Below are 26,183 nucleotides of genomic sequence, written 5' to 3'. Positions count from 1 at the left end.
GTGTGTGTGTGTGTGTGTGTGTGTGTGTGTGTGTGTGTGTGTGTGTGTGTGTGTGTGTGTGTGTGTGTGTGTGTGTGTGTGTGTGACGGACGGAGGGGTAGGTAGATACTGACTGGCTTTCCCCGGCCGTGGTCTCTGTAGAAGCCGCTGCGCTGTCAGCAAGTCCTCGGTCTTCACGGCCTGCAGCAGCTCCTGGTCCTTCCCCATGTCCTTCCCGCCTCGGTCGGTCCCGGTCCCGGCTCTCTTCCTCCTCTGAGCGCCCCTCTCCCTCTCTCTCCTCCGTTAATCCGCTGCTACATCCTGCCGCCGCTCCGGGCCTCCCGCTGGAGCCGAGGCACAGGGGGCGGAGGGGGGGAGTGGGGAGCTGGAGGAGGGGGGAGTGGATGCTGCTGCTGCCGGTGGGACTGTGGGATGTTGCTGCTGCTGCTGCTGCTGCTGCTCCGGTTCGAGTCCAGCGCAGGTCCCGGTCTCTGCTGCCGCTCCCCCTTCCGCGCGCTGCTGCTACTGACCCCACACCGACCGACCGACCGACCGGGCCTCGCGCTCTCTCTCTCGCTCTCGGTCGGGATGCTCTCCTCCTCTCCTCCTCTCAGGGCGCGCGGGCAGCAGGCAGGCAGCAGGCAGCACACAGCACACGCGACAGATTCCACAGATTCTGTCCGCGTGACGATTTCACCGGGTCTACGTGCGGCGGTGCGGTGGTGCCGCGTGCGTGGAAAAACGGTAGAGCGCGAGCGACGTCCCTCTAGATACTCTATAAACCCGCTGAAACGGCTGAAATCTCACGAGCCCTTCAATCCGCAAAAAAACATAACGTGCGCTGCCGCCTGGTCGCTGATGTTTAACGTGTGACCGCTGTCCCCGCGCGGCGGTGCTGGACCAGCTCGCGCCAGCTCCAGCGCGCGCGCACGCACACTATCTCTCTCTCACACACACCGACACACACGCACACACACACACACACACGCACACACGCGCTCACTGTCACATATGGCATTACATAAACACGAGCTGCTTGTGCGCTCGCCACTCCAGTTGTTGTAATCCCTGTCCGCGTGTCAGCGCGCGTGCGAGTGGCGCACAAGTCAAGAGAGGTCGTTTGACATCGTAATGATAATGTAGAGTGCACTGAGTCGCGTGCACTCTTCGGAGCACGGGACACTGGGAGCCCGTGCTCGCGCGGACCCATGGGACACTCAGAGTAGATGTGGAAAAATATTTACACTGCGTTTTATTCATTCATGTTTTGTAGCTACTAAACTGGAACAAGTCTGCGGCATAATTTGATTTCTGCCTGTTTATATTGTTCAACTCAGATCGTTTTTGTTTGTTTTTTAAATCTAAGCTATTTAATACTTTTTAAATCGTATATATAGGCTGTTTGCCTTCTCATATTTCAAATACTTCTCATACAGAATCGCCTGTTTTGAACAAGATGCTGCACAAGTACACTGTCTTGCCTTTATGTGTCACAGTGGTGACAGTTCTACGTCAACATCTTTAAGGTTAATGAGTTAACGGAGATAATTTGAGGACAGGGAAAGTGTGTGTATACGTGTGTCCCTGGTGCCGGGCTAATTTAAACTAAAAGGGGCCACTGCCAGTCATATTTAGGACAGGAAGTGGAACAGATTACCTAATACTATTTAAAATAAATATATCCAAGGTTGATGGGAACATCATTCATTTTACAGATATTCGACTGTTGATTAACTGAAGTATTTGACAAATGAATGTTCTTGACCTGATGGTGGCGCTATAGAGCGGACATCAAGGGATCACAGAGGTTATGTAAATCCTTCCAGTGGGAGAGAGGAATGAATGGAGGCTTGTGCATTTTATTGTCAACCCCCTTTCAGGTGTTGATGATACTTCACTAAAACAAAAATAAAGACATCAGACATTCACTGCTTGCAAAAAATCTGCAAAGCATCAGGCTACTGTACAGTTGTCGTTCCACAGGATCTGAAAAGATAATTTCAAGTGTGCTTGAGTCCAAACTTTAAATCTGTTAATCAATACTGTTGCATTAAAGACTAAATCAAGTAAAAACATGTTGATCGGTCAATCCTAAAGAGGCCGAGGGCCAGAGGAGCTCATCTATTTTGCAGCCTCTGTTACCCGACTATTATGGATTTCACACCAATCAAATCTTATAATTTGGCCTCAGCTGCTCTCATGAAGTCACATACGAAACAAAAGACAAACAGCTCATCATTCACTCACTCAAAGGTCTGAAGAAAGACACTATCATAATTTTTTAGGGGTTAGTGGAGACCAAACACTACAAAAGGCCACGAGTGGTTGACGTGGTTGCAGTTATTATTATTATTTTTTATCCTGTTATCTTGGGATTAAAAAGCAATTTCCTAATGTTATTTCAAGTAAACAGAAGGTAATCAACATCAAGGAGGAAGTGCGTAGTTCACTGTGCCTGCTGAGATTGTCTGAGTCACTGACTGTATTTTGATTTATGAACTCTAATTTGGTGATTCATCCATAATCCCATTGTGAGAAAAAACAAAACCCAAAAAACAAAACAATTCTTCTGTCCTGAGATAACAGGATAACTGCAACCTCAACCACCGCTGGTGAAACAGAATAAATATTGGATGAATATCAGGTTAATCTCTACTATCAGAAAGTAATAATAATGATAATAATAAATATTTGACTTTAATTCAACACAAACATCACCATCACTTCACTGATGCACACTCACTGACTTTTTTTTTAGCCATGACTTTCATAAAATAATGATATGCCAACTTGTTTAGATCTCAATCTGCCCCCTGGAGGCCAAACATCGATTAAGGCAGCTTTCAGCAGCAGCATTTTTCTTTAAAATGTATGGTGTGAACTGATATGTCCGATTGTGGAGGCAGTCGTACCAGAGTTACTGAGGTTTTTGCTGCATCATGCCCTGTGCACAATAGATAACACGTGTAGCCTACTGACTATAATATGCATCCTACTTCAAGAGCCACAACAACGCATGCCGTTGTACATTCTGTAAACTGCACATCAAGAGTCTGCAGATCAATTACTCTGTGTTGTATTTGTGTATATTTTGTGTTATTTATTCAAAATAACACAATATATATATACACTATATAATATACATGGTAACACACTTCATCTTGATACAGCAACTAACATTTTGCACACACACTTGAGTCTATATACAATGTGGGTAGGAACAAACATAGTTTTTAACTTGAGGGCTGAGTCCAGATAAGGTGCTGATGTTTTGCGCTCCGTATTTTCGGATTAGAGCCCTCCTGCACAGCTGCCTCAGGCTCTCCGGACGCTGTCTGCGATACGGCACAGTCAGCTTACAGGAGGAGCTAGTGTAGTAAGTGAGCAGAGCGAAGAGCGACGTGAAATTCCTCTGGCTGCCGTGCAGACTGAAGAGCAGGTTGTTCAGCTGGACACGGACGCTGGTCGGTCCGTCCTCGCTTTGATAACTCAGAGTGAAGAAAACGTCAGGCTGGCCGCTGTCTCTGCAAACCACACAACAACATGCACACTTTGTTGTCACTTTGTGCACAATCACTGTTTGGATTTTCTTTTTCTTTTTTTAAAATTTTTCTATGTGGCTGTTTGTCCTCAAAGAAAGGCCACTGATGTGGTTTACACAGGCTATAAAGGATAAATCATTGTCCAAACAAAGCCATTGTGTTGTCTTGGTGATTAATCCAAAGAAAACCAACAACAAAGCTTCCTCTCCATACACCCACCCAGGTGCATGCTGGTCCTAAACTAGACCACCTACACAAAAAGCACCCAATACGGCCACAGCATCATTCAAAACAGACAAAGAAAATTAATTAACCAAGCCTCAGATAAATTAGCAAAAAATATACACTTAGAGAATAAGTAATAAGTAAAGACAAAGTAATCCAAACTCAGAATAGCTTGATAGTGGGCATGCAGCAGCAGAGGAAAGTACGGTAATACTGCATTACGACATTGTCCAGGTTTTTTTACCTTCCAGATTTAATCTGTGTAGAGAAGGAGGAAGTAGCGTTTTTTTTTTTCCCCCCTCAAGTCTGTTGAGAAATAATCTTGTGCCCATATGAACATTTAAACAAGTTTTTCCCGTTATCATTCCTGCTGTTCCCAGAATTAGATAATTCCCTAAAGCGATTAAATCTTATATATAATCACAAGATTTAAATCGGTTACAGCCTTTATAGTGTAAAATTCTTGCCTTTTCTGGCCATAACATTGATTCCCTGTTGATCAACAATAATAAATAACAGGGAATTTGTATTAAACTTTGAGGGAAAAAATGCACTTGATAGCCTAACTGACCGTGTCAAACTAACTACTGTTCACATTTTGTCCCCACTATCTAACACTGACATTTGGACAGAATCCATTACTCAGATGTTTGAGGAGGATGAGTCACTACAGGAAGAAAAGCTTGTTCAAATGTTGACATGTTCATCTGACTGAACGGACAAAAATGTGTTCCTCTACTTTAAAATGAGAAGTTTAGCAGCTCATAAAACAGGAATTGTCTGAAAGTCATGAGGAATTTAACAGTTGTACACATTTTACATCAGAATGGATGGAAATTTCAAGAGGCTCTGCTAATTCATGTTAAAATAACATTTAAATATATTAAAGCAGTAGGCTATTTAACAAAAAGAGAAGCAAACCAAACAAAGCAGACTAAACAACACAACACTAATGCACACAAGATAAAAGTCTGAGGTTAAAGCAGTGGCTGACCTGATGAGGAAGGTGCCCTGTAATGCATCAGAGAGGATGTCATGAGCCTCTTCCATGGCCATCGGTCCCCAGTAGTAACCGCTGTGCTGGAGCTGCTGGTAAGTGCACTTCACTAGTTCGTACTCAGCAGGGCTGCTGAACGGCCGGAGGTGTGTGGGCCAGCTGTCGGCGTCAGCTTCTGTCACCAGCTACAGCACAAGATGAGAACATGTACATGAGAGAACATGCACAGACAATGTTGCATGTAGAAATCAATACTCCTCAAGATCTAATCATCTATAAACAGAGTGATACTGTATACAGACTTTTAGAGCGACCTCTATTGCAAACCAGCTCGTCTATACAGATGCTACGGTTTGACATCAGTCATCGTGGAAATAGCAAAGCACAGTGCTCTATGGAGCATATATGCAAATTAAAACATTATATAACAACCTAAAAACAACACATTTTATTAATAAGTTTAATAAGTTCTTGTCATCCTATGTCATTATTTTTGAGTTGTACATGTCATTTCCTCTACCAGTAGTAGTATTTACGTCATAGTCCCTTCCCCATCCCACACTTCTGAAACCAAACCGATGCCATCCTGTTCGTCACTCCTTTATGTTTTATACCGAAAGTGAGTTATTTCTGCATATCTTAATTGCTAATACATCATTCTTTCAATTTTAATGATTGTTTTTCAATATCTTATTTGAACATCTTTTAGATAATTTGCCTAATAATTGAGAGAAAGTATTTCATTGTTTACACTGCTGTACTTCCTGTGCAACAGATGTATACACCATCTGCTGCTCTGCAGATTCTGTTTAACCCTAGAACACTAACGTTACAAAAAGTAACACCATCACTAACGCCGGGTATTTTTTACCCGATATAATATACCCATAAAAAAATATTTCTCACCAAAGTATATTAAAATACAACAATACATGGCAAATTGAAGTACACTTCCTTAATTTTCCACTGTACAATGTTTCACAAAATGAAAAAAAGGTATCATGGTGACCCTATAAAAAAATGTCCAAAATTTGTGATTTTTTTTTTTTTTTTTAACAAAAACTTCCTTAAAAAAAAACTAATGGAGCTGGGACTTTGTCCTTCAGACCACCCATTTGTGGGACATTTGAGCCTTATTTGGTGGAGTAAAAAGAAAAAAGAAGAATTTTCAGCATCACCAGAAATGGTCGCCAGATTTAGATACATAAACACTAACGTCGGGTGAAATCCACCCGAACATGTGCCTGCTGAAAAAACTAGGGATGGGAGCAGGGTAACATGCCTACCTTCAATGACGTCAGTGAGCAGTATGAAGCTACCCAGAGACCCATGAAACTCAGACAACAGCAACATAATGAAAATTATGAAACAATAATTTCATGGGTGAAAATCACCCGACGTTAGTGTTCTAGGGTTAAATGACAGTCTCTGTGCTGTCAGGACTGACTGACGGAAAAGTTTCCATCCCCAAAGATAAAAAATACAAAGATGACCTCATGAGTTTGACTTTTTAAAGATTAAGTTTCCAAGTGATGATGCAGAAACTTTGTGTGTGGGAACCTCAGTTCTTTTTCTCTGAGGGATTTAGTGCAGATTAGCTCTATTTGCATGAAACACAGTGATGCGCAGAGTCCTTATTTATCAAAAACAACAATGACTTTCACTCTTCTAATCAAAGCAGACGTATCACATTTCATTTTCTCAGCAGTAAAAAAATTTTCACACTTCTATTGTTAAAACTATAGTCCTACTGTGATAAAGATCTGCACATGCATATCTGTGTCATATCAAAATATTACTTAATCCAATTATTGCCATTATTGTTAGTGTTGATATGGTGATTTATGTTGTTGTATAAACTAGAACAAAAACCTACATCCACTCCAGTGGAGTCCTGCATGTGTGGAAATGTTTGTCATTGATCACTAATACCTCAAGTGATGATGAATCATACTGTATCATAGCCATGTTAAAACAGTTAAAACTATTTGGTGGGATATTTCCCCCCCCAAAAAACAACCACAACAGATGTAACTAGTATTGGAAAGTACATTTACATTCACATCAACCATTGCACCTGGGAAACATGGTACTTTTCTATCCAACACATTCATCATATTTATATGAAAGATACTGGTTTCAGATTGACTGCAATTACTATATAAAGCAGTAAAGAAATGTTATGGACACATGAATGCATCAATAATAAAAAACAGATTTTTGTTTATATCTTATCTTATAATTAAATGTTTTTAGTAGAGAAGCTATGTCTATTCTCTGTGTTTGTCTGTTCACGCTACATCATCCATCACTGTGGGTGTGTCTGTCAAAACTGAAACCCCGGTGTTTGATCTCTGACTTTAATGTTGCTGCAGCCATCTGTTCGCTGGTTTAATAGAGGGCTAAAGCAATTAAAAACACAAAACTGCAGATTTCGGGGGGTTTTGTTTACTTTTTGGACACTAACCTGGCGCCAGGTCTCAGCTTCGTCTCTTAAGTTAAGTTTGCTCCAGTGCAGTATGTCCAGCTGCCTCTCTGTCGGCTCCTGGCTGTCTGCTTTCACTCTCTCTGGGCTCTGCTCGGGGCCTCCTGGCTCCTCCGGGGCTTCGCTCTGGCTCTGTGTCTCAGCTGTGGCGTTTTGTTGTCGGCTCTGGGCTAATTTTTTCTCCAGATTGTCTCTGACCATCCTACAATGGAGAATCTTCTTCTTGACCACCTGTTGCACCATTTCCTCCACTTTTCTTCAGCTTCACATCCTCCATCGCTGTCTCTTTTCCGCCGGGTCATCTGTCGCTTCGTCGACTTTGAGACTCCATCTTGTTCTTTTAAAAAAAAGTCTTTGATGATGGATCAACTGAGTGTTGGAGGAGAGCAGAGGCTGAATCTGCTCATACGTCCTTCAGCTGAAACACAGAAGTGAACACAGTCACGATCTTCCATTTGACTTACTGTAACTGCACGTCATGTGACCCTTAAACAATACAATACAATACAATATACATAATCCTCTGCTACATGAGTCTTTTCCACAATAGACACACTCTCATATTCTGATGGTTTTGGGTTTCAGGATCTTGCAGATCAGCATCCAGGAACTGAACCTCTGACCTTATGGTTTGTGGATGGGATTAGGTGTGTCTGAGTGTGAAAGACGCCACTGTGTGAGAACGAAGTGAAAACAAAACCGTTCAGTTCTGAGTCAGACGGTCGAACAATGAACTAGAGCTGCAACTGATAATTATTCGACTGTATCTTGTCAACAAAACAATAAGATTAATATGACAATTACTCTTTATTAAAAGAATATTTATAAAATGAACAATGAAAAATGTCCATTATATGTTTTTTTGGCCTTTTACTGGAAAACATATTTACACAGTTAACTTATTACAAAAGTAGTTTAGTAGTTTTTTTTTTTAGAGATCGACTGACAAAATAAATTACAATGAGCTGACACTTAAATCTGAGAGAAGCTGCAGACTCAGGTGATAATGATGACGATGATGATGATTTGACATAATAAAAAAATACACTTATCACTAACAGCTGCTGTTAGGGCACTGGTAACCTAATTTACCTCAGTGTATGAACGAGTCTAATGGAGAATCTGAGAACGGCGGATGTAATGTAACTGGAATGACCCCAAAAAAAACCATAAGACTTTCACTTTCTCAGTATGTTAGCGAGATTTCTGTTTGTTGTCCCATTTACTGTGCTGCTTTATATTATTATTCTATCTATACGCTGCTTTTATGTTTTAAAGAGCCTTTTGTTTAGAGAACTTTTCTTCAGTTCGTTTTTTTTTTTTACATAATCTAATATAGGGCCTATTAATTAGAATAAACAGCTTGTTCATATACCAGCACGGTTATCTCTTTCCTTGAACATATACTGTATAATTAATGTCTGTTTTAATTCAATGTTTTGCTTCATCTCCTTGCTGAAATTGTGATGATACATGTTAACATCACACTTAAAAATATATATCTATTGTCATTTGCACCAATTATTTTACTTTCAAAATCCCAACTGCAGAGCAGATACGAATATGTCACTGCTATATTACAGGATAATCTGTTGTTATCACTTTTTGGATCGTTTTTTATTACCAGAATGATCACACTAAACATGTTAACGACACAAGGAAGGCAAGTTTTAACTTTCTGTTGTGAATACGCTTGCTCGTCCAGACTGGGTTAATGGTTCAACAACACTTTACCCAGTTTTTATTTGTTTTATTCAGTTGGTTTGTTTTTGCAGTGTACCTTCGCAGTGATTCCTCACAACCATTGGCCCATTTGAAATCCAGTGTTATGTGCTAGAGTTCAGAAAAACAACAATGCACTGTCCAAACACTGATAGACTGCAGCGCCACAGCTGTTAAAGTGTTCAGAAAAATTACAAACCCCACAGAAGAAGAACTACAAAACTATTATAACGGATTAGCCTGTCATTCACATAACGCCTGTTGCTCTATTGTAAAAAACAAAACAAAAACATATTCACATGTTGTGGTGGCCTATATCTATCTTATTTAGGTCTATTTCAATATGAAAGCAAATGATACTGTGACAAATTTGAAATACACGAGCTGGTATATTAGAAAAAAGATTTTCACTCACAACTTCCCACACATAATGGAAATTTACATATACAATATTGTCTTTAAATGTAGATAATTTACCGTTGTCGTTAGGTTTCGCAGTAAGTAAATAGAGTAGCAGTTCAGAGGGAAACTGCACGTCTCCGGATTAATCAGTTTTCATGGCTGTTGCACAAGTAAATACACAAATAAAACCCCTAAAACCTCTAATAATGACGCTGGTTTGTTTTTGCATGAAACAAAGCTCACATACCTGCAGTAAGTGAGGGTCAGTGGGTGGTTGAGCGCGCACACAGACAGTGAATGTCTCTCTGCTGCCTTCAGTCGCTGGTCTGACTGAGCAGAAACTGTTTTACTTTCGGTTTAAAGTTTTAGGGAGGGGGCGGGCGCACTTTATAGCCTGTTGAGTCTCTTATCAAAGCCGCTGTTACCGGATCAATTAGACTGTAAAGACAACCAAAGGAGAAAAAAAAAAAGCCTGCGCATGCTCTTCACATTCACACACGAATCCACGCACACGCGCGCGCGCACGCCATTCAGGTGCCGTTGTACACTTTTACTTTCACTTCAGTCAGACCGAATTCCCTTAAATCACGTGATCTGCCAGCAATACAGTGTGTGTGTGTGTGTGTGTGTGTGTGTGTGTGTGTGTGTGTGTGTGTGTGTGTGTGTGTGTGTGTGTGTGTGTGTGTGTGTGTGTGTGCAAATTTAAGCAGAAGCGAGTTTATAGTTTTTTTTTGTTTTTTGTTTGTTTTTACAGGACTGTTTGATGCGTGGAATTTTTAATACAAAGGTTAAAATCTGGCTGAAACAAAATCAGAATTGTATGCATTTTTAATGTGTCACTATGTTAACCTGCATTGTCCCTATCAAATAAACTGAATTAAATTAAATTAAATTAAATTAAATTAAATTAAATTAAACGTAGCGAGTTGGCAGAGGTTCAAGACTGTAACTGGGAAATAAACCACGCAGACAAGAAGTTGGAAACAAAATATGAAATGTAGGTATGTCTGACTCTGGAAAACATGTCAGTCAGTCAGTGAGCCTGGAGGCAAGAAATCTGACAGCTGGTGGAGTGGGAACAACAGGGAGGTGTAGCTATGGTAGATAACAGGATAAGGTAAAAGGGGAGTAGGTGTGGCCACCAGGTGGGAATCTAGAGGAACAGAGGAAATAGAGTGACTGTGAAACACAATCTCCCCTCAGGATCCCTCTCCCTGCCTGCGTGCCAGCCTGATCCTGATGGGTCCTTGGACAGTGGAGTGACGAGGTGACCGGATGCTTCTGGACCCTGGATGCAGGGCCGGCTCTGGGATTGTGGTGGCCTTGAACAAGATCTTTGTTTGTCTCGTCTCAGTGGCACCACAACACAAACGCACCCTGTAACCCCTAATCTCTTATTTATGACAGACATGTGCACTGACTATTGAGCTAAAATGTGTGCACTGATGATGGTATTGAGTATGCAGCCGAGTGTTGTTCTACCAAAGTGTTGAATGAGTTGAGTCCTGTCTCTTGGTGCGGTGTATTGGCCAATGTTTAATCTATGTAATGTATGCTGTTTTAATTGCTTTTTGCTAATTACTCTTTTTTTTAAGCATACATTGCACGGATTAATGACTAATCTACTGTATGTAATGCATGCTGTTTTAATTGCTTTTATTTATTGAATTATTATCAACATGTCTATTACCATTTGGCAAAGGGACTGCCGATGAAAACTAGCCCTTAGCTAATTCGAGCACATTTACTTTCTGTTAAGAAATGTTGATCAATGTGCACTGTCCCTTTGAATTTGACTACACAAACACACATTGTAATGTGTAAATGAAAAATATTGTTATGCACCGCTCCATGGATCACTTTCTCAGGGGCTTTGTTGTAAAACAAATGCTCATGGCCGGGAGGAGGGTTAGCAAGCAACACAGTGGAAAAAACGACGAGGTGCAAGCTGTCGGACTCTGGTGCTGGTGCCAGTCTGAGCTCGAGACGTAAAGCTGGGCACACCTCGGAGTCAACAAAGGCTAGATTAAGAAAACACTGGCAGCCCATTTCCTGAGCTACAAGGGATGTTGAAGACCATGTGCGCACTGAAAATGAGATAACCCCGAGGCTGAACTGGGAAGGGTGTTACGGTCTTTATCTACCCAGTTGAGCTGCTTCATTCGGGAATCAGCTGGATGCATGGCAACGCCTTCCCTATTCCCCTGGCTCTTTTACTCCACAAGGCCATCGCATTACGAAAGAGGACTTTCGTACAGACTGCAACCCCCCATTCCCCCTCTTTGCAAAGATGGGACATGAATTGAAGCTTGGAGAGTCCATCAAGTGAGAAAACATGCTGTGGCACAGAGAGACAGGCGGAGTGAAATGGGAAAATTTGGAAATCGGATCAGCGACAGGACGGATGACTGAGTTACCATCAGACCAGTGATGAAGTCTAAAAGGCAGATGTGGAGTTGGGTGGGGTTGCAGTGGGTCTTATTCTGGGCTCCCTGCCTGGTCGTCGTCCACACACACACACACAGCCTCAATCAATAAACACGATGAACAGCAGCACCAGATGCCTCAGCACCTTTTTGTGTGCATTTAGTAACAGACTTTGGATCCATACTTGTTGATTTTGGCACAGACGCAACCTCTGGAAACTGTGTCATATATCATTCTAAATCTTTGTTCAAATTTGTGTCGAGCATTGTTTTAGGATAATTTGAGGTCGACTTAGTTTTGTGTATTATACCTCTGCTGCCCCGCCCCGCCCCTGAGCCTTTTGTAGGGGAACTCCGCTCAGCTGGGAAGGAGTGAGCACAAAAGAAAAGACTCATATTACATAGAATCCAATGAATGCTGCCACGTCTACAATCTCATCCATCGGTCTTTGTAGCAGCGACTTTAGAGAAAGAGAAAGTACAGTGTGTGTGTTGTTGTCCGGCCTGCTGATTATTTTACAGTGCGTCGTGCAGAGCAGCAGCTCCTTGTCATGCACCAGTGAGTGATTTCTGAGCACCGGATGAACCACAGAAACAAGAAAATAATATGGTTTCCTATGGTGGCAGTTTCCTTTGCAGGACATGGGCAACAAACAACAAAACACAACAACAGTTCATAACGCCCTGGTAACCGGCACAACTCCTCATATACACCTCTGAGAAAAGAGTCTTTATTACCAAAAAAGGTACAACTTGTCGATTCTGTAATGTCATGTCATCTCATGCTCTAAATTTAAATGTCACTCTGATCCTCTTTCAGGCCGTGGAGGTGGACGTTTCTTTTTTGTTCTGTCTGTGCATGACGTAGGCAGCTGCCGTTACGACCAAGATCCCGTAAGTCGCCAAGACACACTGGAAGAGAGCAGAGAGGGGGACAGAGTTTCTGACTGGACTGAGGGATGGATCTTTTCACAAAATTGAGAAAAAAACACAATAACTGTGGATCAAATTTCACATTAATCAGAGCCTGTGTGTGTGTGTGTGTGTGTGTGTGTGTGTGTGTGTGTGTGTGTGTGTGTGTGTGTGTGTGTGATGTACATTTCGACGCCCCTGCAGAGTGTAGCTATTAAAGTATTTCCTCCAACCAGTCAGTTCCACAGAAGCTGGTGCCTCGATGCCAAACAGCTGTCTCTGAAACACACACACAGAAAAAAAACATGTGAAAAACAAACCACAACTCCACCAACCCACACACACACACACACACACACACACACACACACACACACACACACACACACACACACACACACACACACACACACACACACACACACACACACACACACACACACACACACACACACACACACACACACACACACACACACACACACACACACACACACACACACACACAGAGGGACACAATAAGAGGAAGGACTGTGCACTTAATAGATTAGTATTACTTTTCCATGATAAAAGTGGTGTAAATTCAAATGCAAAGTTAATGAGCAAGGGAAATATTGTGAATAACATAAAATAATAAAACACAACATTAAAATGAAATAAAAAACTATAACAATAACACAGCATCAATAAACCCTGCACGCACACCAGAGATAAACACACAATGTACAGTCAAAATGAATGTGAAACCACCGCACCTTGGAAGACGGATTCGAAATATCACATGATCAAGCTCCTTCTTTCTAGTAGGTCGTGCCTGCTTTCTTTACTTTTGTTTTAAGTAAAAGAAAAGGTGAAAATGTTGCAAACACAGCATGTGTTGCAATGAAAATAAGCAGTTTCTTTGAAAGTGACAGTTGAGGGTTGAAACAGAAAATAAAGAAGTTGAATACTTTTGCATGTTGTAACTAGTCTGCTGCTGCCGATGATGGGGTGAGGTTGGAATGAAACAGCGTCTTATGTGCATTCGACTCACACTCCCTCTGAATTCGATTATAGGGGGAAAAAAGAAATCAGCTGCAAGTCGGGCTAATAATCACCCCGGCAAGCAAAGAGCTCTCACTCTCCTCCAGCTCGCCGCTGCAGCCTCTCTCTGTGCGATAAAGGCTTAAAGCTGTAATTTTCCTTTGCTTTTAAATTATAAAGTTTTTTTTTCTCCTTTTAATGCATATGCTGAGATTATTAACAAAACATCTGAATTCCCCCAGCTGCCACAGAAATCCATCAAGGCTTTTTCTTGCTTTTTTTGCGCCTTTTTCATGCTGGACTTTTAAACCAGAAAGCAGAGATGAAGCTACAAACAAATAATTTTACATTTTGTGAAATATCCTGTTTTTAAATTCACTTTCTTGCTGAGAGTTAGCGTCAGGAGAGTTAGGATTATTGTATGCTAAGTATAATGCTAAATAGGAGATGGTTTAATTTCAGCGTTAAGACTGGAAAGGGAGGCAAACAGCACGTTTTAAGCGAGAAAAGAAAAAAAAAACATCCATCAGCACCTCTTGTTTCAGTGCAACCACAAAAATGAGTTGTGGTTTTAAGACGGACTGTTTTCACCCTTTACCCCCGTTGTTCAGTCTTTATGCTAAGCTAGCTGTCTGCTGTCTGTTTTGCTTGTACTTTTGTATTTACCACACCACCATGAAAACATGGGAGTGGTCTAATCTCCTTATCTAACTCCGTTTCTCTCAAAATGAAACCAGTTTCATTTTGAAAGCCAGTTTTTAAATGCTCGACACATAACATCGAGGGAGAAGAAGAAACTGTCTTCTCATATAAATGACTGTAGCACCGTTCATTCCAGGTGGAGGCACCAGGTGCTTGAGCTCACACAGCCAAAGTATCGTAGCTAGAGTCCCGAAGGGCAGGCTCAGGAGTCGTATCCACGGGCTACAGTGGATGTTACTGTGATATACATGATACATGAACAGATCCGCCGAGGCCCGAGGACTCCCAGGCAGCGTCTTTGTTATTCAGCGAACAGGCTGCAGGTCAGGATGAAAGGGAAGAAGCGTTTTGAGGGGGCAAAGAGATTATGTATGAGCACCAATGGGGACGATTTGTTCCTTTATTCTTGTGGCACTATCAGTTGGTGGCCTAAACGAAAAAAAAAAAAAACATCTCACATGAGCTGTTGACCTGTGGGGGCTGAACATCACGGCGTGGTGGGATCACGGCTCGGTCAGACGAGTGGGACAACAGCAGGACGGAGAGGACGTTTTCAGATAACAGAGATTATAACCAGATATAGAGGAGTGTGTTGATGAATTATGTGCACGTAGTAATGACTACTGAATGCAAGAACATCGCTGAATAGATTTTATCACCAAACATTTTATTTAAAAAAAAGGGATCAGCTCTCAAAAACATGTGAGCGTTTCTGTCGCTTCCTGTACAGGCTGTCCGTTTTGAATGAGGCTTTTTGTTTCTGGTTCCTGCTGCTTGATCTCTGCCAGCTGTGTGTGTCTTGGTGTGTGTGTGTGTCTTGGTGTGTGTGTGTGTGTGTGTCTCATCCTGAATAAGCCTACTGTACTGACTGAGGTATAGAAACTACAGGAACAAACCAAACCTAGAAGAGACATTGTGACTCCAGGTTCAGCTGCTCTGTCTAAATGTCAAAAACCTGTGTTACAAGTTTTTCACATTATCTTCATGTGTCATTACAGTTACCAAGTTGCCAATGATGTGTCACAGTTTCTAATAGTTTAAACGTCCAAAAGCACTTTGCATTTGTAATGAATATGCAGTGTTTAAACATTGAAATGAAAAGAATAAAACACTTGCACCTGCACTACGAGACAGAAAGTGTTTTTTTTTTTATTGATTCCAGATCACATGAACTGCTTTGTAATCTGAGGCGTACTTCCTCAAGATTATTTTCGTATTCATTGGAATGATTCATTAAATACTGTACAGACGGCTTCAAAAGGAGAACTGTGCTGTATCATATCTAAATCTAAACGAAAACCAGCATTAAAGTGAAGGCTCTGATTGCTGCCTTCCCTCATGTTTTATATTCTTAACGCAGCTATAATCAATTCTGATAAACCTACAGAGATTAACCACAGCTTCTCTCGGCTTTATGGAGCGAATCTATAGTGAATCGTGGCTCACTGTTGAACTGTTTGGTCCACAACTTTCCTGTTTTGGTTTGAGGTCAAGGGGTTCACAGTTGTCCAAATAACCAGTTCGTTTTCTTCCTCCAAATCTTTTCTCTATTGTATAAAAAACATTTCCAGAAGAGTCTATTTTTCATCTCATGGAGCTGGAATAGACGGTGAAAACTGAACTCTCATTCTTCCAGGCGCCACAAACAAGTCTCTAAATGAAGGATTACCTTTCTGAATGAATAGAAAATCAACTTCATCAAGTGAACCGGATTTGGACAATATAGTGTTCGACTTGTTTTTGCTGCCCCCAGGTGGTCAGAAAGTGAACAAACTATTATAAAACTTGTACAATCTTTCTTTAAAATCACATATTATTGGTATCCTAAGTTTTACTAATAGTATATTTTTGTGCATCTATTTGCACTTAGGCCTTACATTTGGTCCTATATTGCATATAACGTGTACATTTTGAACATCTCAATTCTTTATTTTTATGTATTTTACTGTTTTAAACAGCTTATTTACAATATAAATGTAGGCTACTGCTTGGTCACACTGTTTCTTGTTCTGCCGCAGTGTGAACGAGATATCAGCCTCGTTTTATTGCAGCTTTTCTTATCTGATCAAGGCCGAAGCTAAAAAGAAACTGTTTTCTTTTTTCAGTCTGTGGAAGGTGCCCCTCCACCCAGTTTATCTGAGCAGTAAAAGGAGAGATTGTATTCATGCAGAGGTTTAGGAAAGTGGTGCAGCAGCAGCAGCTTGTAAAAACTAAAATGTAAATATTCAGATTGTAATGAGGGCAGAAGTAAACCTCTGATTTTATCAGTGTGAGAACTGATATCACTGCCACTATTAAGCTGTGTGCATTATAAACCAAGTTTGTGATTGATATTACTGGTATTTATATCACTAACCTGCTGTATTTACTTTTTGTTTTCCGCTCTGTGTCAGACCAGATCTGCACTGATGAATGACTGACACTGAGGAGGAATCCCTAAACAGGTGGAGCTTCATCCTGTCTCCACATCACAGGGTGAGTGGTAAACAGCTTTGTCAACCAGATCCAGATCACTATATTCTTCCATAAATAATGTTGTTCATAATGGAGGTTCAACAGTGCACTCGTTTTTTATAATAAAACTTGATGAATAAACTATCTATCTATCTATCTATCTATCTATCTATCTATCTATCTATCTATCTATCTATCTATCTATCTACTCAGACTTATTTCAAATGGTTAATTCTCACATCTCACAATGGAGCAAACTTTTTACCCCACCTGGTGCATCATTAAAGGACTGCTGCTTCATAAATCAATGTATCACTTTCACCAATGCATCTGACAAATAAACAGGATTTTAAAGCAGAAGTAAGCGGAATGTTTGTGTTAATATAAGTCTTAAATAGTTATATCTCCGACGGCAATCACTTACATAGAGTGTTTGGTCCGAAACACGGGTCTGTCAGTCACTCTGCTCTGCTGTAAGCCGAGGAGAAAACGTTCCTTGTATCCTACAACCTTTATCCAATGAGGAGAGAGAATGGCATAAAGGGGCGGTCCTCTCTGTGTGTGCAGCCAAGGGGTGCGCGTGAATGCGGTGACGTAGGAACGAGGGCGGGAACTGCTAACGCCATCGGCTGACAAGAAGTTAGCCAAAACGACCGGATCGCTTACTTCTGCTTTAATGTTGCACCTGGGTTGTTAATACTAACTTCTTAACGTCATCTTCTTTTACATTTATCAGCCATTGATACAGTTGGTTTGTAAAATATTTACTGCAGCTGTGTCACATAGGCTACATGTAGTTCCATTGTTTATGTGGTGAAGAAGAAATTAAATTTGCATAGTAAATGAGAAACAAGTCGACTACAAGTAGGTCAAAACTTCAGAGTGGGTTCAGCTGAAATGGGTAAATCCACCTATCTTAAGAGTTGTGTTTGTGGGATCTACTGATAGCCTATTTATAAAGGTACAAAGGCTTATAGGGTACATTATCTAAACACCACCAGCAGCTTTAGTATGTACAAACATGGTAAAAGCAAGAAATTAATTGTCCAAAGAGACACAGCCCACAGAAATGAACAGAGCCGATGTGTTTCATTCATCCTACCTTCACCTCTGTTATCAGGTGGCCGAAGCTGGTGAGGGGGATCCGCGTTTTCACGGGAGACGTCGGCATTTCTGGAGACAGGTGGGTAAATATTAAATGTTACGTTTAAGTGTTTATTTTTTTTGCCTCATACAAATACATATGTTGATGCAGACATGTACCTACTGTCAGCTGGAGGAAGGACGAGGACTCTTACACAATTGTTGTCATGCGCACATGTGTTTTCTACGGAGAGCGCTTCCTGACCAATCACGTGTTTCCATGTGCTGCGCTGTCCAATGAGCTGCGGGCAGGTGGGCGGGGCTTGTAAGGTGGTTACACAAACGGTGCCCGGTCGGTCATGTAGTCGTCTATCCACACGGGGGCGCAATGTCACAGTTTATTATAAGGTTCATCCACCAACTGCTCAGGTTCAGTCAGATAAAATAAAAATAACTTTACACATGCAACAAATATGACCAACATAATAAAGATTTTTAGTTAGTTAGTTTAGTAGTTTTTAGTCATCTACAACTGTGTTATTGTATTATGTCATATATTATCTAACAACCTAGCTAATGAGCAAAACAACATAATAATAATAAAAATCTCTCAGCATTTGTTTATTTAATCGATTATTATTGGCCTAAAGAAACTTAACCACATCAGTGTAGGCTACCATCCTCTAATGACCTCTCGCAGTTTAATAATAATAATGTTCTGTGTCAGGAAGGAAGAGTCGAAGTCATGCACATGACGACAGTGAGATCATTGTACTTCAGTGACCTTTGAATCCACTGGAGCAGGAGATGAGCTGCAAGAATGTGCAGCTGATAAACTGTAGAAAATCTGCAATTTAGTCAAGTTATGTCAACATGGACCTGCGTCCTAAGGGAAGGTGCCCAGCAAGGGAAGCAAAGCAAAGCAAAGGGAAATCCCACATAGAATTAATTAATGTTGCTGGTATTAACACACTGAAATTAATTGTTCCTTAGAGGGTATGGGGCAGCAAAAAGCTGTTTTTTTAATTAATAAGATATTTCTAACCCTAACACTGAAAGACAGAAAACTGGTAAAGAGTACGTCCTAAGTTATTTTCATATTCCCATTTCTGCCACCACAAGTCCACAGCTCACTGCTCAACTGGACCATCACCTCAGTGTTGACGGACGTTTTGCATTCAGGAAAAAATCCTCCCACCCTTATTTCCAGGTGAATGACATTTAACATGTTCAAAACTTGTTTTTGAGTAGAATATATCTGCTCTGTGTTTCAGGTGCACTAGGTCAGGGTAGACATGACCTAATTAAATGTATCTGTTATTTTTGGTGTGTAACCTGCGGTGCACGATCTTCCTGTGAGGTCAACCCTAGTTAGAAAATATCACTCAAGAGCTGAATATAGTATATATTTATATTAGTAAAACATTGAATATATAACTAAAATGCACCCAAAAATGTAAAATATTGAACAAAATATGAGTCAAATTAAAAAAATAAAATGAAATAATATTAAATATATCAATAATATATCCAAAGGAAAAAAAATCCACCACAAAATAATCTGTAAAATCTCTGTAAAATATCCTAAAAGCAGAGAGTGGTTTGTGGTGTTTTGGTGTGTTATTTGGGATAAACCCAAAGGCAGAAGGATCGTGTCAGTGAAGGCACCACTGGGGCACCATTTGTCATTAAATGTATCAGCTAAACGGTTTCATTGTCGGTGTGACACACTGCAGCTGTGGGTAGGTCACAGATGAACCATAAAGATTAAAACCACAATCTGTGATCTAATCAAAAGGGACCACAAACCACATTAACACCAAATAGATTAAGAGGCCATTTAACTGAATGAAAAGCACCAAAAAAAAAGTGCAAAAATGTCACACGTGGTTTGTGCTTTTTTACAGACAGATGATAAATGCTAGAAGACATGGGTTAGTATTGATTCAGAAACACACTGAAACATACTGCAAACATAAAGACCATGGTAACACAATTACAAACCCACATCATTAAGAAAGTAACTGTTATTATTATCATTATTTAAAGGCCATTCTGGTCCTTGCTTTTTCTTTCAGAGGACTGGGATATGAGGTTTATGCATCAAACCATTCAGAAGATAAAACCACCCAACGCAGCTCAGTCACCATTGTAGAAATGTTATATTTTAATCATGTTTAAGGTTAAGTGTTGATTCAAATATGTGTTTAAACGGTACCTGTATACTATGCAGAACAGTTCCTCCCTGAAGCTCAAGTGCACCCACCCAGAGCTACACTCACAGGAGACACACTCCACTGGACAACAGCCGGCACTTCAGCACTTCTGTTTTGAGATCCTCTAGAGTAAAATACCATCAAAGAGCAGCACCATGAAGCTCAGGAACAAAGAGCAGCCAACAGGACGTGAATTCACTCATCTGAGAGCGTGCATGCTCGTCTGCATGGGTAAAAAAAACATCTGAGTCAAACAGTCGGGGAGATGGTTTCACCTGCATCCTCTCAGTCAGAGATGTTAGCCTACTGAAGATGAAGTTATGATCAATCACCTATACGCTGCTACAGAGCTGTCGGCAAGATGAAGGAGAAAAGACATCAAGACACACCATCCAGGACAATGAGACAGGACTCAAGCGTCTGTTTGAAATGTCACCAGACCCAGAAACCGCCAAAAAAAAAAAAATGTTTTTGAACACTTTATTTATAAAGATTTTTAAGTTTAAACCACATATAAAAACACAGGCAACATACAGCAAAACAAAATGAAACAAACTGCCAGCCCACAGAAATATAAACATGAAAAAAATATGCATATTAGTCCACGCACTGAATCCAGATTACAGGAGTGGATTTTAAAGTCCGAGTCACAGTCCAGAGATGTGCACAAAGCACAATGCGGTCAGTACAAGACAAAATGAGACAAAACAGTAATGTCTATTGTAACTAGTCCGGGGGGTGAAGTCTATCACTTGTAATGTACTCAATAAAGGGTCCCAAGACTTAAAGGAACTTGTGGTGAGCGTCTGACAGAGTATATCGAATTTCTTCTAGATAAATACAGGAAACCATCGTTCAAACATTTTTTTTAAAAACAAGGAGGAGAAAGTGATTTCCTTTTTTTTTGCTTTAAATTTTTTTTATTGGCAACCAGGAAGTCAAAAATAATGAATCACAATCAAATTAATCATAATTTACCAATACATTTTTTCAATTTGTATAGATTAAAAAGTGTGAGAAAAAGAAAAACAAACAAACAAAAAACAAACAGAAACAAAACACAACACAATGAAAAACATCAGACTAAACAAGCATAAAACTAACACAAAAAATATAGATACTAAATCACATAAATTAATTTAGAAGGGAGAAAAAAGGAAAAAAACAAAAACAAAGTGGTGGTGTACAGATGTCGTAAATCTCAGTAGTCCAGAAGGCGGGAAGGGGGGAAACAGTTTGTAGGCAGTTGAGGACCAGGCGTATACAGTCTGTATGAGCTCAAACCCTAGTGCTTTCAATGTACAGATATGATCACAATAATCGATGAACACTTATCCATAAAGCTTCAGTGCAGTCAATCGTTAACCTTGGTGGAGGCATGAGGAGATCAGGTAAAGTGCATGCTAAGTGCTTGTTAGACATATTAGGATGTGTGAGGTGTTAGGAGAGGAGGTGCTTTCTGAAGAAATGAAGAAGTGTAGGCTACACAAGAGACTATTGAAAAAAGCAGCTCTGTTAGTGTTTGGTACAGCTTGTTCCTCCATCAGAGAACCACAGACCAGACAGTTTGGACGGATGATCCCAGTTCCTGAGGAGAAGGACCATCAACCTTTACGATTGAGTTTAAGTAGACGGGTGCAGACTCAGAAGGTCAGATCAATATTTCACTTTGATTTCGAGCTGTATCTCAAATGTAAAGACAGATGCTTCCAGCAGCTTGAAGGTCAACGTGATGTCCCTCTCTCTCTCTCCCTCTGGGGGTTCCCAAGATGTTTCCCCAGGCCAGGAGGGATACAGTATATATTCATATTCATAATCCCTCCAGCAGATTCTGGGTCTCTCCCCATCGTCGGACATGCCAAGACCTTTCAAGGGGGGGGGGGATGCCCAGGAGGTGCCCGGACCAAATCCACTGACTCCTTTGACCATTAAGCTTGTTTTTATTGTCTCTCTACACTTTGATGCTGATTGGATCTTTAACCACTTAAAGGGACAACGATGAGTTTGCTTTTGGTTATAAAAGAGTCTCATATTAATGTGGATGAATCTACGTTACCCACACTTGTTAATAGGTCCATTTTTGATATCGTTTTGTCTTTATAGTTATTTTGATATTTCCTAGTTTCGGTTTCCCAGTCGCTGTCCGGCGGCTCATGGGAATAACGCCGCCGGATTTCCATTCATGGTCTGCACTACGACGATATCTGATTGTCTTCGAACCTCCGACTTTCATTCTTGATGAATGAAAACATTCTTGGCAAATGTTTTCGCTTTTGTCCGTCTTGCGCTGGTCCAAGAATTTCACCATGTGCGCGGAGGCTCATGGGAAATGTAGTGTGAAAACACCTCGCTTTCCGAAACTCCTCGTTGTCCCTTTAAAGAGAGTAGGTTTCAACTGGAAAATGGGAACTAAAAATTATTCTAGTTTCTCACTTGTGTGGGAAAAAAAGTGGCACAGAAGTTGTTGTGAAGTGCTCCAGAAACACTACACCTGTACTTTAAAGAAGGTGTGCCAGATATTTCTACTCAGTGGGTCAGTCTCACGGGGTCAAAGGCAGCAGTAGGTTGTTATTCAGAAGAACAGGGACTGTCACACAGTAATGTGTTTTCAGATTCCAGATCAAAGAGGTTCAACAGAAGCTTTTTTGAAGAAAAAAAAGAAAAAGAAAGAAGAGCTCATACAGTCCAACAGATTCAGTGACCGAGAAAAAAATCTTTGTGGGTATTACCTCAGCTGGACTGGAGGACACTTTCCTTTGAGATACCATTCCTGAAGTGATCTAAGGTTCACTGAGGGGAGTGATAAACATTACAGTGGGATATAGGACGTTAGAGAAGCTCTGATGGACTCGGCAGTGAAGTGGGCTAAAACCTTCTCACAGTTGGCATCACTTTCAGCCGGGGCACGGGGACTGAACAGAAATCTGGGGTCATGCTGATGGGCAGCGATAAGATCGGTGCTTTTTTAACCGTATCATTGTAGTACAGCGGAGAAACACCTCCTCCGTCGTGTCGTTATAACTTCTCAGAGACCCGACCTGCTCTGTCTCGTTTCTATTCAATGCTGCTGCGTCTGTTCAGTAGACTCTGACCTGATTTTGTCGGAGGAGAAATGTGATTCAATATGGATGTTTATACAGAGATAAAACATCCTCCTACTTCAGACTGGAGTCGGCCATTTTGATTAAAGAGTACACACAGAACATTGAGACACTGTGTTTGCTCACAAACATACCCTATACTTCAATTTAAAGGTTGATGTAATTTAATCATCATCACAACCAACACAACAACAATTTTATTGGACCTTAAGGACAATTAAAAACAAGCAAACAGCAAATTCAGGTAATTTTGCTAATGAAATGTGCTATAAAAGTTATTATTATTATAATAACAAAAACTTTTATTTGTATAGCACATTTCACACAATTATTGTAGCTCAAAGTGCTTCACAATAAAAGAAGGAACATTCAAAGAACATAAGCCACCAATGTTTCTGGGTAGGTTTATTTAACTGTGGACAGAGTCAAGCTTTTTCTTTCCGTCCTCATGTTAAGCTACAGTATGACTATGACTGATGACTGTAACTGTAAATAAATGATTACAAGAATATACAGTAAAGAACTGCATCAGTTTTTATAGTATAATGCTGTTCCAAAATATAGTAAGAAGCTGTAAAATGTACAGTCGTCTACAGAGCAGGCGAAGCAGCTGCCAATTAATTACTATAAATTTACAGTGGAGTGGCGTTAAACATCTCATTTAACTCTCAGATTAGTCAGATAATTGATTCGTTGATCAACTGAAAAATAAATGGCAGCTATTTTGGTGAATAAAGAACATACTGTATGTAGTCTATATTGTTTGGTTTGTCTGGTTTCAGCTTCTCAGATGTGTTATATATGTTTTTTTGTGTGTGTAGCTTTTCATGTTAGAAAACTCTTTATGCACCGGATACAAACAGCTGAGTTGATCGTGGTTCTTTTTCACCAAGTGGGAGATAATGTCAATGTCAAAAGTCCTTTGGTGTAACTTTGGTGTTTGTTACCATTGGCTCAGTGTCCTTGTGAGGTCTGACAGTTCAGCCCTGAAATGTTATAGGTGACACACACACACACACACACACACACACACACACACACACACACACACACACACACACACACACACACACACACACACACACACACACACACACACACACACACACACGCACACACACGCACACACACACACACACACACACACACACACACACTAAGAACCACGATGGAGACATAGTTCCCATAACTATAGTGTTCAGTGTACTTCTCTAAACACAGCGAATGCACCTGCGGTCTGCGTTGTGGTTATGGAAACCATATATTAGCCTCTGGACAATGTTTGCCTCAGCTCACCTGTGTTGTAGCAGCTGGTTACAGTAATGTGAACTGGTTTGGCACTGTCTTATTCAAATATTGTTTGCATGGCTGACGTGGCGAGTGTTACAGTAGCCACAGTTATGAGCAGACTTTTACTTGCAGGAGGAGACTCTCTTTTAGACTTGGAGGGAGTGTAACTGTTGGACTTGTGGAGGACAGTAGCTACAGCCACCAGCTTGTTTAACTGCAGCGTGTTAAAATAAATAATAAAATAATAAAGAAACCACATGAGAGTGGAGAATCCTTTAGATGTTTACAGGGACCTTTGAACTGTACCGTGTGAGTAGTGAGTGATGTAACACATGACTTTTGCTGCTGGTTAAGGAGGGCTATAGTGTGATTACTTTCCCAATGAGTAATGTAACTACAGTTTTCACTCTGTTGCTCACATTTGTCATTTTAAGCTTAATATCTATAGTGAGAAATGTCTAGGTTAGAGAGAAAGTCATTATTATGTGCGTGTGTAGCAGTAGCTACTTGCAGTGATGTAGTTTATGTGATACTCAGATATAGCTATACTCAGTACTACATTCAACGTCAGTGTTGTAAACTCGCAAAAATGAGGAAACTATTGGTAGCTTACAATGTTGCATTTTGAATATTACTTAGGCGCCCAAGATGGACAAGCGTGAGTCATATGTTTGTATCTTGTAATGTATCCACTTTTCATGCTCTTTTAAGAAACTACATGTATAGGTCCAAGTGTCGACTTAACCAGTCAAGCAATAGCATCATAGTTGCACTAGCTACACACAGTGATACAAAATACTTGTCAGGCCTTTGGAGACACTGGAACAGGTGTCTGTATGTGTTTTAAATTGATGATGGTGTTTATCTTGTATTGTATGTGTCTTTGTATTGTCTCCTTTTTTATTTATTATGGACCTGAGTCCGTAATAATAAAGATTATAGCTACCCACAGAAAATGCATTAATATTTCAGTATCTACCCACACTACAACAAAACTATTATATCTAACTATATCTCTGTGATACAGGTATGAACAGTCCTACCCACACCTAGAAAGCAGTTATACCCACTACAACAAATTAGACTACACACACACCACTGGCTACTTGCTGCACTGTTGCTACTGATTGCTTCATAGGTGTGACACCCATAAACACCTTTGACAATCAAGACAGTCAGAGAGAGAGAGAGAGAGAGAGAGAGAGAGAGAGAGAGTTGTAAGCAGCAGAGAGAGAGAGAGAAAGAGAGAGAGAGAGACTGCTAATTGTCACAATTGTTTATATTTTGTTATTGTTTATGTTCTGCCATTGACTATTGATTATTTTTTATGCTTTGGCAATATAAGCACTGTCTTGTCATGCCAATAAAGCTATTTAAATTGAAAATTAAATTTAAAAATTGAGAGAGAGAGAGAGAGAGAGAATACTGCTCTGCTGTCCCAATGCTTTGGCAATATTGTATATCACAGTCATGCCAATAAAGCAAATTGAAATTGAAATTGAGAGAAAGAGAAAGTTGTAAGCAACAGAGAGAGAGAGAGAGAGAGAGAGAGAGAGAGTTGTAAGCAGCAGAGAGAGAGAGAAAGAGAGGGAGACTTTTTGACTTTTCATCCAGCTTTTATTAA

The 26,183-nt window shown here is 40.5% G+C and overlaps 3 protein-coding genes across 5 annotated transcripts in view; all 3 read right to left on the bottom strand.

The window, feature by feature from the left end:
- LOC310994335 (caskin-1) overlaps positions 1-841 on the bottom strand; it is a 38,533-nt gene extending 37,692 nt beyond the window's left edge. The window contains exon 1 of one of the 2 annotated variants that reach the window (XM_083982983.1): positions 114-841. In XM_083982983.1, the coding sequence (XP_083839109.1) occupies positions 114-207 (94 nt within the window). In that variant the 5' untranslated portion in view covers positions 208-841. The remainder of the gene's footprint in view (positions 1-113) is intronic. The other variant, XM_083982984.1, reaches the window with a different exon arrangement.
- A 986-nt stretch (positions 842-1,827) lies between these two features.
- On the bottom strand, positions 1,828-9,821 carry socs1b (suppressor of cytokine signaling 1b). Its single transcript, XM_083969652.1, has 4 exons — positions 9,600-9,821; positions 7,211-7,646; positions 4,741-4,928; positions 1,828-3,503 (listed from the first exon to the last, which is right to left on the bottom strand). Exons 2-4 carry the CDS (start codon positions 7,469-7,471, stop codon positions 3,179-3,181), a joined length of 774 nt encoding a protein of 257 aa, XP_083825778.1. The 5' UTR covers positions 7,472-7,646; positions 9,600-9,821; the 3' UTR covers positions 1,828-3,178.
- A 2,666-nt stretch (positions 9,822-12,487) lies between these two features.
- Positions 12,488-18,198, bottom strand: LOC310987201 (uncharacterized protein). Of its 2 annotated transcripts, none has more exons than XM_083973394.1 (4): positions 18,137-18,198; positions 17,972-18,042; positions 12,877-12,969; positions 12,488-12,690 (listed from the first exon to the last, which is right to left on the bottom strand). In XM_083973394.1, the coding sequence occupies exons 2-4, from the start codon at positions 18,038-18,040 to the stop codon at positions 12,595-12,597; spliced, it is 258 nt and encodes an 85-aa protein (XP_083829520.1). In that variant the 5' UTR covers positions 18,041-18,042; positions 18,137-18,198; the 3' UTR covers positions 12,488-12,594. The 2 variants fall into 2 exon arrangements, with proteins under 2 accessions (XP_083829520.1, XP_083829521.1); XM_083973395.1 differs by having other exon boundaries at positions 18,133-18,182.
- Between the last annotated feature and the right edge of the window lie 7,985 nt (positions 18,199-26,183).

Source organism: Trachurus trachurus (genome assembly GCF_905171665.1).
Source record: "Trachurus trachurus genome assembly, chromosome: 1".
NCBI lineage: Eukaryota > Metazoa > Chordata > Actinopteri > Carangiformes > Carangidae > Trachurus > Trachurus trachurus.
Note: the sequence above shows the minus strand (reverse complement) of the source record. Positions and strands in the feature narration are given on the sequence as shown.